Source organism: Leucoraja erinacea, chromosome 6, assembly GCF_028641065.1.
Source record: "Leucoraja erinacea ecotype New England chromosome 6, Leri_hhj_1, whole genome shotgun sequence".
NCBI classification, from domain to species: Eukaryota; Metazoa; Chordata; class Chondrichthyes; order Rajiformes; family Rajidae; genus Leucoraja; species Leucoraja erinaceus.
In genome coordinates, this window is record NC_073382.1 from 40,708,655 (window position 1) to 40,721,301 (window position 12,647).

At 42.5% G+C, this 12,647-nt stretch overlaps 1 protein-coding gene across 2 annotated transcripts in view; it reads left to right on the plus strand.

Moving 5' to 3' along the window:
* LOC129698001 (glypican-5-like) overlaps positions 1 to 12,647 on the plus strand; it is a 615,705-nt gene that overhangs the window by 228,110 nt on the left and 374,948 nt on the right. For both annotated transcript variants that reach the window (XM_055636809.1, XM_055636810.1), the window contains exon 6: positions 8,319 to 8,439. In XM_055636809.1, coding sequence (XP_055492784.1) covers positions 8,319 to 8,439 — 121 coding nt within the window. The remainder of the gene's footprint in view (positions 1 to 8,318; positions 8,440 to 12,647) is intronic.

Here is a 12,647-nt window from a genome sequence, read left to right on the forward strand (position 1 = left end):
TCCTTGCATGTTGCCTGTCATCTGGTTATAGAAAGGGTGGTAAGTTTGAGGTCCAAGCGATTGAAGAAGATTGTGGTTGGGATAATGGTGTTGAAGGCAGAATTACAATAATAAATAGGAGTCTGATGTAGGTGTTCTTGTTATTCAGATGTTACAGGCATGAGTGTATGGCCAGGGAGAGGGCGTCTGTCATTGACCTGTTGCGAAGGTTAGAAAATTGCATTGGATCAAGGATGACTGGGAGATTGGAGTTGATGTGTGCCTGAAAACAATAGGCACATTGAGCTTATACAATAGTGCTTATTCTTCCTGGGCAAGATTTTGTCTCTAATCCTATGGTTTCTACCCATTGCACATAGCTGGATAGTTGAGAGAGCTGATTTCACCAGCCACCCAGCCCCTGGGATGGTGCAGTGAAATTTAGGGAGTGATTAACTTTGAGGAGGCCAAGTATGGAACTGTGGACTTTGCTGGCTTTAATCAATGTCTCCAAATGGAATAGTCGATAAATTAAATAGGTGGTTTTCTGGCTCAGAATACTCTGGCAGATTTTCAAAGACAGCATAGCTGGTTTCTGTAAAAGCTGACCTCCCCCGTGTTGAGGCCAGATGCTGGCTCTCGGACATGTGCTCGTACCTACCCTTTGACCATGACAGACCACAGATGAACACCAGGCCATTATCTCCCAGACTGTTTCTGATCTCAGCACCTCGGGTGGTCACCCCTCTAACGGTATCGTTTCCCAGCACAACACTGACTGATTCCATTTTCTAAAGAAATTAAACATTGAATCCTCCAATTTTAAGTACCCTCCAGCAACCCCCCCCTCCCACTCACCTTTCTCCCCTCCCCTCCCTCTTCCACCCCACCTCTCCCCTGTGCCTCATCTGGACTTGCACCTATTTCTCTCCACCGCCCCCCCCCCCTACATTAATTAGTCTGTCTTCACAATTTGCAACTCTTCAATCTTTCTGTCTCTCACCTTCTTCCAGAGGTAGCACAGTGGGGCAGCGATAGAGTTACTGCCTTATAGCGGCAGACACCCGGATTCAATCCTGATTATGGGCGCAGTCTGTATACAGATCCAGCTTGTTTGTTCCTCCAGTAGATTGTTTGTTGCTCCATATGCCAACATGTGTAGTCTCTTGTGTCTCGAAGGTCTTTCTTCTATTTGATTGGTTTATGGCTATTATCTTCAGAAACAGTGACTGTAGCCAGCAGACCTCAAAGCTTTCTAACAGAAATGAAAGTGGTTGGACCACAAAACATTGATCAAGGCACTGATTCAGACACAACATAGTTATTCCATATCATTTACTTTGTAAAGCTGTTCCTTGAATATTTGGAGATTGGTATCTAAATTGGGAGAGCTTTTCCACAGTCTAGAACATAGACCAGTAAAGCACAGGAATGGGCCTTTTGGCCAAAAATGTTTGTGCCGAACATAATGTCTAGCTAAACTGATCTCATCTGCCTATACATGATGCATATACCTCTATTTCCTGCACTTCCATGTGCCTATCTGAAATCCTCTTAGATGCCACTATCTTATCTGCTTCCACCACCACCCCTGGCAATGCTTTCCCTGGTCTCACCACTCTCCATGTAAAATAACTTATCCCGCATACCTTAATTAAACTTTCTCTCTCTCACCTTATAGCTATGCACTTTAGTGTTGAACATATGCACCCCGACAGCCTCCCCTACATATGCCTCTCATTATCATATAATTCTATTAAGTCTCAACTCAACCTCCAACCTTCCAGAGAAAACAATTCAGATGTATCCGACCTTTCTCTGTAGATGGAACTCTCCAATCCAGGCAATATTCTGGTAACCTTCTCTGCACCCTCTCTAAAACCTCCACACCATTTCCTGTACTGGGGCGACAAGAATTGTATGCAATACTCCAAATGCAACCTAACCAAAGTCCTATAGAACTGCATCATGACTTCTTGACATTTAGACAATAGACAATAGACAATAGGTGCAGGAGTAGGCCATTTGGCCCTTCGCACCAGTACCGCCATTCACTGTGATCATGGCTGATCATTCACAATCAGTACCCCATTCCTGCCTGCTCCCCATATCCCCTGACTCTGCTATCTTTAAGAGCTCAATCTAACTCTCTCTCGAAAGCATCCAGAGAATTGTCCTCCACTGCCTTCTGAGGCAAAGAATTCCACAGATTCACAACCCTCTGTGTGAAAAAAAAATTCCTCACCTCTGTTCTAAATGTCTTACCCCTTATTCTTAAACTGTGGCCCCTGGTTCTGGACTCCCCCAACATCGGGAACATGTTTCCTGCCTCAAAACCAAAGCGTGTCAAAACCATTAATAATATTATATGTTTCAATAAGCTCTCCTCTCATCCTTCTAAATTCCAGAGTATACAAGCCCAGCCGCTCCATTCTATCAACCTATGACAGTCCCCCCAACCCAGGAATTAACCTGGTGAACCTACGCTGTACTCCCTCAATAGCAAGAAGGTCCTTCCAGAAATTTGGAGACCAAAACTGCACACAATACTCCAGGTATGGTCTCACTAGGGCCCTACACCACTGCAGAAGGACCTCTTTGCTTCTATACTCAACTATTCTTGTTATGAAGGCCAACGTGCCATTTGGTTTCTTCACTGCCTGCTGTACCTGCATGCTTACTTTCAGTGACTGATGAACAAGGACCCCAGAATGTGTTGTACTTCCCCTTTTTCCAACTTGACACCTTCCAGATAATAATCTGCCTTCTTGTTTTTGCTACCAGTGGATAACCTGACATTTATGCACATTAAACTGCATCTGCCATGCATCTGCCCACTCACCTAAACTGTCCAGATCTACCTGCATCCTCATAGCATCCTCCTCACAGTTCACACTGCCACCCAGCTTTGTGTCATCTGCAAATTTGCTAATGTTACTTTTAATCCCTTCATCTAAATCATGAATGTATATTGTAAATAGCTGCGGTCCCAGCATCATGCCTTACGGTACCCCACTAGTCACTGCCTGCCATTCTGAAAGGGACCCGTTAATCCCTACTCTTTGTTTCCTGCTTAACAACCAATTTCTTATCCATCACAGTACCCTACCCTCAATACCATGTGCTCTAATTTTGCCCACTAATTTCCTATGTGGGACCTTATCAAATGCTTTCTGAAAGTCCAGGTACACTACATCCACTGGATCTCCCTTGTCCATTTTCCTAGTTACATCCTCAAAAAATTCTAGAAGATTAGTCAAGCATGATTTTCCCTTCGTAAATCCATGCTGATTTGGACCGATCCTGTTACTGCTACCCAAATGTGCCGTTATTTCATCTTTTATAATTGACTCCAGCATCTTCCCCACCACCGATGTCAGGCAAACTGTTCTCTAATTCACTTCTTAAAAAGTGGGATAGCATTAGCTGCCCTCCAATCCACAAGAACGGATCCTGAATCTATGGAAAATTATCACCAATTTGTCCACGATTTCTAGAGCCACTTCCTTAAGTACCCTGGGATGCAGACCACCAGGTCCCGGGGATTTATCAGCCTTCAATCCCATCAGTCTACCCAACACCATTTCCTGCTTAATGTGAATTTCCTTCAGTTCCTCCATTACTCTTGATCCTCTGGCCACTAGTACATCAGGGAGATTGATTGTGTGTTCATTAGTAATATTACTTTATATTCAATGCCCCTAGTAATGAAGGCAAGCATAGCATACGCCTTCTTTACCACCCTTTCCACTTGTGCTGCCACTTTTAGTGAGCTATGAATTTGGACTCCAAAATCCTTCTGCACTTCAATGCTGTTAAGGATTGTGCCAGTATACTCTCTCCTTACATTCAACCTCCCAGAGGTCTCACTAAAAACCCACCCCACCCCACCTGAGCCAGTGTCAAATTATCCTGGGTATCTACTTCTGATAGCATGATGTGCTAACAGCCAATGGAGGTGTCAACGACTAATTTCAATAAGCCATCAGCCACACAAAGGCATAACAGTACAAAAATGCAACCACTTATGGGAACTAAAGCTCTTAGAGCTAGATAGGGCTCTTGAAGATAGTGGAATCAGGGGATATGGGGTGAAGGCAGGAACGGGGTACTGATAGTGGATGATTAGCCATGATTACATTGAATGGCGGTGCTGGCTTGAAGGGCCGTATGGCCCACTCCTGCATCTATTGTCTATTGTCTATTGTGCAAGAACTCCCTCCCACCCTATGGGCAGATCATAATTTGATTTTGCAAGTAACACATAAGCACTGCATATATTCATGTAGAAGGTTTAGCATTTCCAATATTTATCACTTGCCTACTGCCCTGAGTGAAACAAGCTGGGCTCCCACTCCAAGCATGATTTTGGTACTCAGTTTCAAATGCAGATGGGTATCCAGGCCAAAAAGTTTTGAATATTTAATTCTTCATCATAGCATTTGACTTGTTTTATAAAGAGAATAATGAAAAGTTATTGGGAACAAGAAAGAAAAAAGATTTGACCATTCACTCGTATGAACATATCAGCCACTCATGCTTAATGAGGAATAATAGATGTAATTCTGCTGTAGCATTCTGTGAATCTTTGTCTAGTTTGTGAGTGGTGAGGGCTTATTGATTGCAATGAATGTAGACAGAACAAGAGATGTCTAAATAATTCCCAATGATATTTTCATCAGTTCTGTCTTTAATTTATTTTATATGTATGAGTTCACATGAAATGAAAACTGAAAATTAAGTTGTTTCAAGTCAGAACTAGAAACTTCAATAACTTTCCTTTTGCATTTTCAATTCAAATATTCATTTAAATGTTCAAAAAAATGGAAATTACCCACTTCCTATATTTGGACCCAACTGGGGGACACAGCAAGTCAAGGTTCACTCAAGTGAAAAGACAATTATAGCCTCTTTTTTTCAGCAGTTGAATTTGTTTTCTAATTATTTTCTGTACTCCAATCTTAAACACACTTTGGCCCTTAATATGCAACGTGAAGAAAATGAATTCCCTCCACAGACCTGTTCTTTCCATTAAGCTGATAGTCATTCCAAAGGGAAAGACGTGGACAGATGGTGACTCGATTATTCCTTGAAAGAAAAGAGATTAATCATTTCAAGCTGATCTAAAATCTATTATAGGTCAATCTCCACAATTGCTTGAATTGCATTGTTTTAAAGTTGTTGAGCTTACTGTATAACAAAATGGCTCTGTTGAGGAAGTGAGTATTCTATTCGCTCACCTTGCTAAACATTAAAGCACAACATAGTGACAATGGCTTTTGAATAGCATATAATGATAATGTTCCTTTGAAAAATCAATGTAGGATTATAGTCCCTGATACCACTGGAGCACAGTGGTAAATGGTAATCACCATTATGTATTTGTTAAAGACCTTTGTGGGGGAATTAGCACCTTCTCAAGATAGGTGCCAGATGGCAAGTGGGAAACAATTAAACTTGTATCCATACATTGAATCAATTGGCACAGTGAGAGCGCAGAAATCACATTTTGACAGCATTAGCTGGCAGACTACTAATTAAAGACATCCATTTATGTAAGATGCCATAGATTCAATGACTTCCTGTCAATATTATCACACAGAGTTACAGGTTTTGTTTGTAATGTTTAATGTGACCTAATTAAAATAATTTGCTTTGAATGAAAAGGATGAGATGTTGAAAAACAGAAATAAAAACAGTAAATAGATTCATATTCAGTTCCATCATTTTGATGAAGGGTCCTTGACTTGAAATGTTAAAGGGTCTGTCCCACTTAAGCGATATTTTAGGCAACTGCCGGCGACCGTTGTAGTCATAGTAGGTCGCCGAAAAACCGGCGACTGGACCCCCCTACACCAATGTCTACGACAAGCTACAACAACCTACCACCTAGTCGACCTCAAGCTATGGCAAGCTATCGACAACCAGAGACCCATTACAGCGTCCACCTATGACCACACCTACGGCAACCTACAACCACACAGGCGACAACCTACGACAACCGAAGTCACCCCATGACAAGCTACGACACTGTCGGCGACAACTGAAGACAATTCAGTCGCCGGTACCTTTCGCCAGTTGACGTAGGTTGACGTAAGTAGTCGCCAATGTAATTCACCGAAGTCAGCACCGGCGACAATCTACATCACCTGGGGACAACCTACGTCATCCTGGCGACAACCTACGACAGCACCTACGTCAGGAGAAGACAAGCTGCGACAAACCCATGGTCGCCAACTATCGCCGAAAAGTTTAAAACATTTCAAAATCCAGCGGCAATCACAAAAACGCTACGACTCTTTGGGCGACTGCAGAGACTACTCACAATCATACAGGCGACACCCCGGCGACCGTGTGGCGACAGCCTAGTCACCGGCAGTCGCCTAAAACATCGCCTAAGTTAGACAGATGCTTAACTGTTTCACTTCCATTGACTCTACTCGAACTGCTGAGATTTATCAGCATTTTCTGGTGGTGTTCCAATGTTGATGGCCTGCTTCTGCAAAATACAGTTGAATGAGAGGCCCAAGGTACTTTGTGCTTCTGAATATTCCCACATTTCAAACATCCTTATTTTAAAGTGAAGGCAGGTGGATTTGCTGGCCATTTGTTAGCACATCAGTAACAAAAAATCTAGGATCCATATTGCACACAGACTTAAGCTGAAGCCTTCAGTGAAATTGGATCAAGTGCTCATGGAAACCTATTGCTACATGATCAAATTTCTAAAAATTCAGGTCTTCTTTTATAGCTTCTTCTGCTTCTTCTTGCGTATGGCGTGCACCAAAGATCTTAGAGCAGAGCAAGATAGGCCACTCCTGCGAAATACAATGGGCTGACGTGTAGTACGCTACGGAGGGGATCCTGGGCATTTTTCCCCGCCCATTTTAGTAACCGGAGCCTACCTGACCTGACCCGACTCGCAGTGTAATCAATGTTGCGGCACAACAGTTTGTGTGTGTGATATAGGGTTAGATTCATAATTCTGTTAGTTCATACTTCTTGTCAAGAATAAAATTTGACTCTGGTAATTGTCTTTTTTAATGTGTTTTAAATCATTTCTTTTTAAATGGCTCACAAGCAGTGTTTGAGTTGATTTTGTAGTAACCAGAACCGACCCGACTCGCAGGGTAATTGACATTGCAGGGGAAGTTTTTGTGCGTGATATAGGGTTAGATTCATAATTCTGTTAATTCTTGTTAAATAATAAAATGTTTATAAACACACATACATGAATGTGATATAAATGTATATAATCATATAACACACACAATTATATTTCTTCTGATCCAATGATGAACTTTATTTCAGACTAGACAAGGGACATTAAATAAGAAACAATGTAAACCTCCCTGCAACTTCACACACACTGGGCCTTATCCCACCCCTCAACTCTCTCTCCCCCCCCCCCCCAGCATCCTCCCTCGCCTGCCCCCACACTAGAATGTCGTCTACCCCCATGAGAGTAACCCATCTTCCTATGCCCCTTTCCCCGCTGCCCCGATTCGCACACTCCCTCACCCTGCTGCCCCGCACTGTCTCTCCCCGGGCCGCACACTACCTCTCCCCGCTGCCCCGGGCCGCGCACTCCCTATCCCCGGGGCCGCACTCCCTCACCCCGCTGTCCCACACTCCCTCTGCCCGGTCCATGCACTCCCTCTCCCTGGGCCGCACACTCCCTCTCATCGCTGCCCCGAGCCCCACACTCCCTCTCCCCATTGCAGAAACAAAGATCCGATCTTTGGCCGGAAGCAAGATGGCGGAACAAGATGGCGGAGCAAGATGGCGGAGGCTGGTTGCTTTAATGGGTCCTATAATCACCCATGAATCTGCCCATGAGCGTACTATGCGTTTGCGTGAGAGTAACCCATCTTGCTCTGCTCTAAGATCTTTGGCGTGCACAGCCTAAAGTTGTAGGACAACTTGTTCTAATTGATCTTATTTGATTGTGCATGCTGGGTTGATTGCATTGGTTGAAACAGGGCGGACCACGTGAAGGTTGCAATTCCCCCCGCCCCCCCCCCCCCCCCCCCTTTTATAGCTGATGAAGACATTTAGTCTTTTTATTTTCATTACAAGGACAAATCTATCTTCATGATGAAAAGATTAGCTAAATACTTAGACATCATTATTTAGGTATTAATCAATTAGTTGGGATCATATTTTCTTTTAAAGATCCTGACACAATGTAGCAGTTAATTTCAGAGTTTAATAAAGGTGCAAACAAGACTTTATTTGATATTTAAAATTAATGTATTTTCACATCACTATTTCTAATTCTCCATTGAACAGTTTGACTGTTAAATATTGTTTTTAAAATTAACATTTTTTAATTTCAGTTACACACGACAAGTAGTTGGCAATGGTATCAAAGCCCAGTCAAATAACCCCGAAGTAAATGTTAAAGGAACTGATCCAGTCATAAATCAGATCATTGATAAACTGAAGCACATCAATCAGGTAAGCAAGATTGTTCCAAAATGCCTGGACACCCTACGCGAGAGGTATTATAGTCATCTACTTTACTACTGGAGAAAGCTTAATGAATGCATGAAATAAAGAGAAAAAATATTATTTTCAAAATCTGATTTTTGGTATAAGTTTCATGTATTTTCTGCAGCCACAAATGCTCGTCTATAATAAAAGATTGAATCAAGTTATTTATTTTTTAACTTCATGGGATCTGAATTCTATCACCTAATGTTAACTGGGATCACTTTAGTGTTAGGGGATTAGATGGGACAGAATACTAGTTATGCCCAGGAATGTTTTCTGTTGCAATATGTAGCTGGATAAGCAGTTCATATGGCCACTTTGGGACCAGGGACCATGGTTCTATTAATTTTAAGATAGTCTTCAAGTCCTAAATTAGCGATTTCGGTATTCCGATAAATGCAAGGAATCATGGGATTTGTCAAAGGTCATTCTGGAAAAAAAAAAGCAAATGCAGCACTGTATAAACTGTGTATAAATTGTTAACTATTCTACCAATTAATTAATCTAGAATTCTGTCAACTCAATAGCTTCCTTTCTTGTTCTGCTGTTCACACACTACTTACACAGTCCCAGTTCTAGTTCAGTTCATTAATCAGCAATTATGAGATATTCAAAAAGTTAAAGAATTTATTATTTTCATTTAATCCTTAATGTGTGCTACTGGAATAAGAAAATATTACTTGTGTTTGAAACATTTTCTTATCTTTATTCATAATTTATGTGTAAAAATATATTGAATCTGAGGCAGGCAGTGACTATATCAGTGTGATGTGATCAGTGTGGTGCTTTACCTACAGGCGGCGGTGTGAATGCACTGTTAAGGCAGGGGTCGGCAACCTACAGCCCATGGGCCGGATCCGGCATGTAACCAAAATCATCCAGCCCGCAGACGTATTTATTTAGTGACTAGAATGTTGTTCTTGCCTTCAGTGGTACCTTGCCCAGAGTTGTCCCAGTGCTCGGGCAAGGCAGCTCCCTAGGACGGTTTTGACTGGGATGGTTTTGCATTGTGAAGTTTACTGTGCCTGAGTTATTGATCAGAGTGAACACCCGCTCCTGTGGACACGTCTCACTGTGGAGTCTCCAGCGCCTGTTGATCAATAATTGGATTAATCTCCTGAACCAGTGGCCGTGGAACTACCGGCATGTGTTCTTTCTGAACTGAACTCACTGTGGAATGAATTTATTAACAGAGCCACTCTGCTGCCAGATTCTAAGTTGTCCCTGCCTTCCCTCAGGAAGCCTCCTCGTCCCCATCAGATGCCGAGTTCCCAGAAACCTGGTTAAGCATGGCTGGTCACAGTTAAGTATGTGAAACTGGCCCCAGAGACTGCGGGCAGGATTAATGAAATAAAGGGGCATTCGCCTATTGTAGCAGGTGGCTGCTCAAGAGGATTGAGAGAGAGAGAGTGGAGGAGTGTGGGGCGAGATTTAATTTCCAACAGCATGTAAATGATGGACCCACAAGGGTTGACACTGTAACAGCAGTAGCGAGATCGAGAGCGAGAGTCTGTTTCAACAGTTTGTTTATTTTCAGCTGAGTTAAAAAAAAAACACAAAGCGACCTGAATGATCAGCGCACTTACTGCTGACGTCCTACATGCTTTGGCGAATTGAGACGTTAGGGTGTGCAAAATTCTTTATTTTGGAACAGAAATAAAGAAGGCACCCAAGTCGAAAAAGACAGCCACATTTTAACGATGTGTGTTCTACTTACGTGGTGCTAGAATGAACGGTTACAGAAAAAACCCGCGAATAAACCCCCGCGCTCATGCGACCACGCCAGTCGATCGCGAGGGTTCGATCTTAACATGGCCACCACAAGGTGTCGCTACAATACTGCCATTGATAAAGTTACATTACTATACCACAAGGAGTGAAAAATCCAAATATATCACAGAAAGGTTTGCTGAAGTTCTTACCAGGCACACCAATAACGGCAATGAGCATATAACTGTTATACCAGTGTCTCAAACTAACTACTTTGTTCAGGAGACATAATATTGCTTAAAGCAGTTATACGCTCCGAAGCATAAAGCAATAAAACACCGAAGCATAAAGCAATGAGACCAACAAAATCATCATAGTTTTGTACCAATGAACCATAAATATACCTAGTTAATAGTTTTGAAAGCAGTATTTTCTTACCTTGAAGAAGAGAAACTGGAAAATACGGATGAAATGCAGGTCTGTATACCGCTCAGCTGGCGAGAATGTTTATCGCGAATGACGAGTTGTGCAGTTGAAATACCGAACTCGCTTATTGGGGCAAGGCTAATTTTGATGGTATCACCTGGAACTTTTCAAAAGTTGAGTGGAAGAGGCTATTTTCACATAAAGAGACATGTGATTAGTAGGAGGCTTTCACGCTTGAGATACTAAGACTTTAGGCTTGCATGTTACTGTTACAATGAAGAGGAAAGCTGGCAAGATTTAGGAAATTTGATTGACGAGGAATTCTAAGACTCTATTCAGGAAAAAGAAGGTGGCATATGTCAGGTATAGGCAGCTGGGATCGTCGGTTCTTTGAGTTTAAGGGATGTAGGAGTATGCTTTGGAGGAAATTAGGAGAGCAGAAGGAGGCCACTGGAAATCCCTGGCAGATAAGATTAAGAAGGGTCCAAAAAAATTCTGTATTCTAAGTCAGGACACTACCGACCAGTGAGCCTTATATCAGTGGTGGGAAAGTTAATGGAAGGGATTCTGAGGGACATGATTTGTTTGCATTTTGAAAAACAGAGACTAAATAGGCATTGTTAGCATGGATTTATGCATGGGAAAATCATGTTTCACAAATTTGATTGAGTTTTTTGAAAAATTGACCAACAGGCTTGACAAGGGCAGGTTGGTACATGTTTTCTATATGGACTTTAGCAAGACCTTTGACAAGTCTTGCTTGTCAGAGTATCACATGGTAAACTGGTCCAGGAGGTTAGAATCAAGAGATCAAGGGTCTACTTCTTCTTCTTGCATATGGCGTGCACAACCTAAAGTTGTAGGACAACTTGATCTATTTGAGCTTATTTAATTGTGCACACCAGGTTGATTGCATTCGTTGAAACAGGGTGGAACACGTGAAGACTGCAATCTTCCACCCCAAGATCAAGGGTGAGTTAGCAAATTGGATTCAAAATTGGCCTGGTGGTAGAAGGCAGAAGGTAGAAGTGGAGGGTTGTTTTTAGTAGATTTGAGACCTGTGATGAGTGATGGGCCAGAGGGATCGGTATGGGTCATCTGTTCTTTTTGTACTGGGTTGCAAGTTGGTGCAGAGGAAGAGGAAGAGTTACTGCCTTACAGTGTCAGAGACCTTGGTTCGATCCTGATTACGGATGCTGTCCGTATGGAGTTTGAACGTTCTCCCTGTGACTGTGTGGATTTTCTCGGAGTTCTTTGGTTTTCTCCCACATTCCAAAGACATACAGGTTTGTAGGTTAATTGGCTTCGGTAAATTGTTCCTAGTGCGTAGGATAGAACTTGTGTATAGGGTGTGATGTGTTGTGTATGTGTGTGTGTTGTTCAGCACAGACTTGGTGGGCTTAAGGGCCTGTTTCTGCGCTCTACCTCCAAAGAAACTAAAAGTAAAACTAAAAGCTGGGTAATTAGTTTCATTGTTCACAACCATGTATCCCTCTTGGGCTCACATTTGTGTCTAGCCAACAGTCAGCCTATCAGGGAACCCCCTTGCTGGAGGTCATCTGTTCCCGGCCCTGATCTGTCCTGTTTTTTCTTTACTTCCAATTTTTCTCCTACTCTCCCCACAACAATCCATCTGAAGAAGGATCTTGAGCTGAAACATCACCTATCCATTTTCTCCAGAGATGCTGCCTGACTTGCTGAGTTACGCCAGCATTTTGTGCCTAACTTTGTGTAAAGGCGAATCAAAATGCACTATGTCTTCACTACTGTTTTATTACTAATCACACTACTCATACACATTACTGCCCTAGCTGTCCGTGGTCTGTCACCGGAGCTAGAGAGCGATCTAGAGGTGGGGAGGTTACAATTATACTGGTGATATGGGGAGTGGTTAGTAGTGGTGAGGTTACTATGTTAAAGGAACATGCGCTAGTCTACACTTTGGTATAAAGATATACCAGCATCTACAGTTCCTTTTTCGTACTTCCCATGACTGTTTCTCTCTTCACAGTTGCTGGTTATCTAGTTTTGCTGTG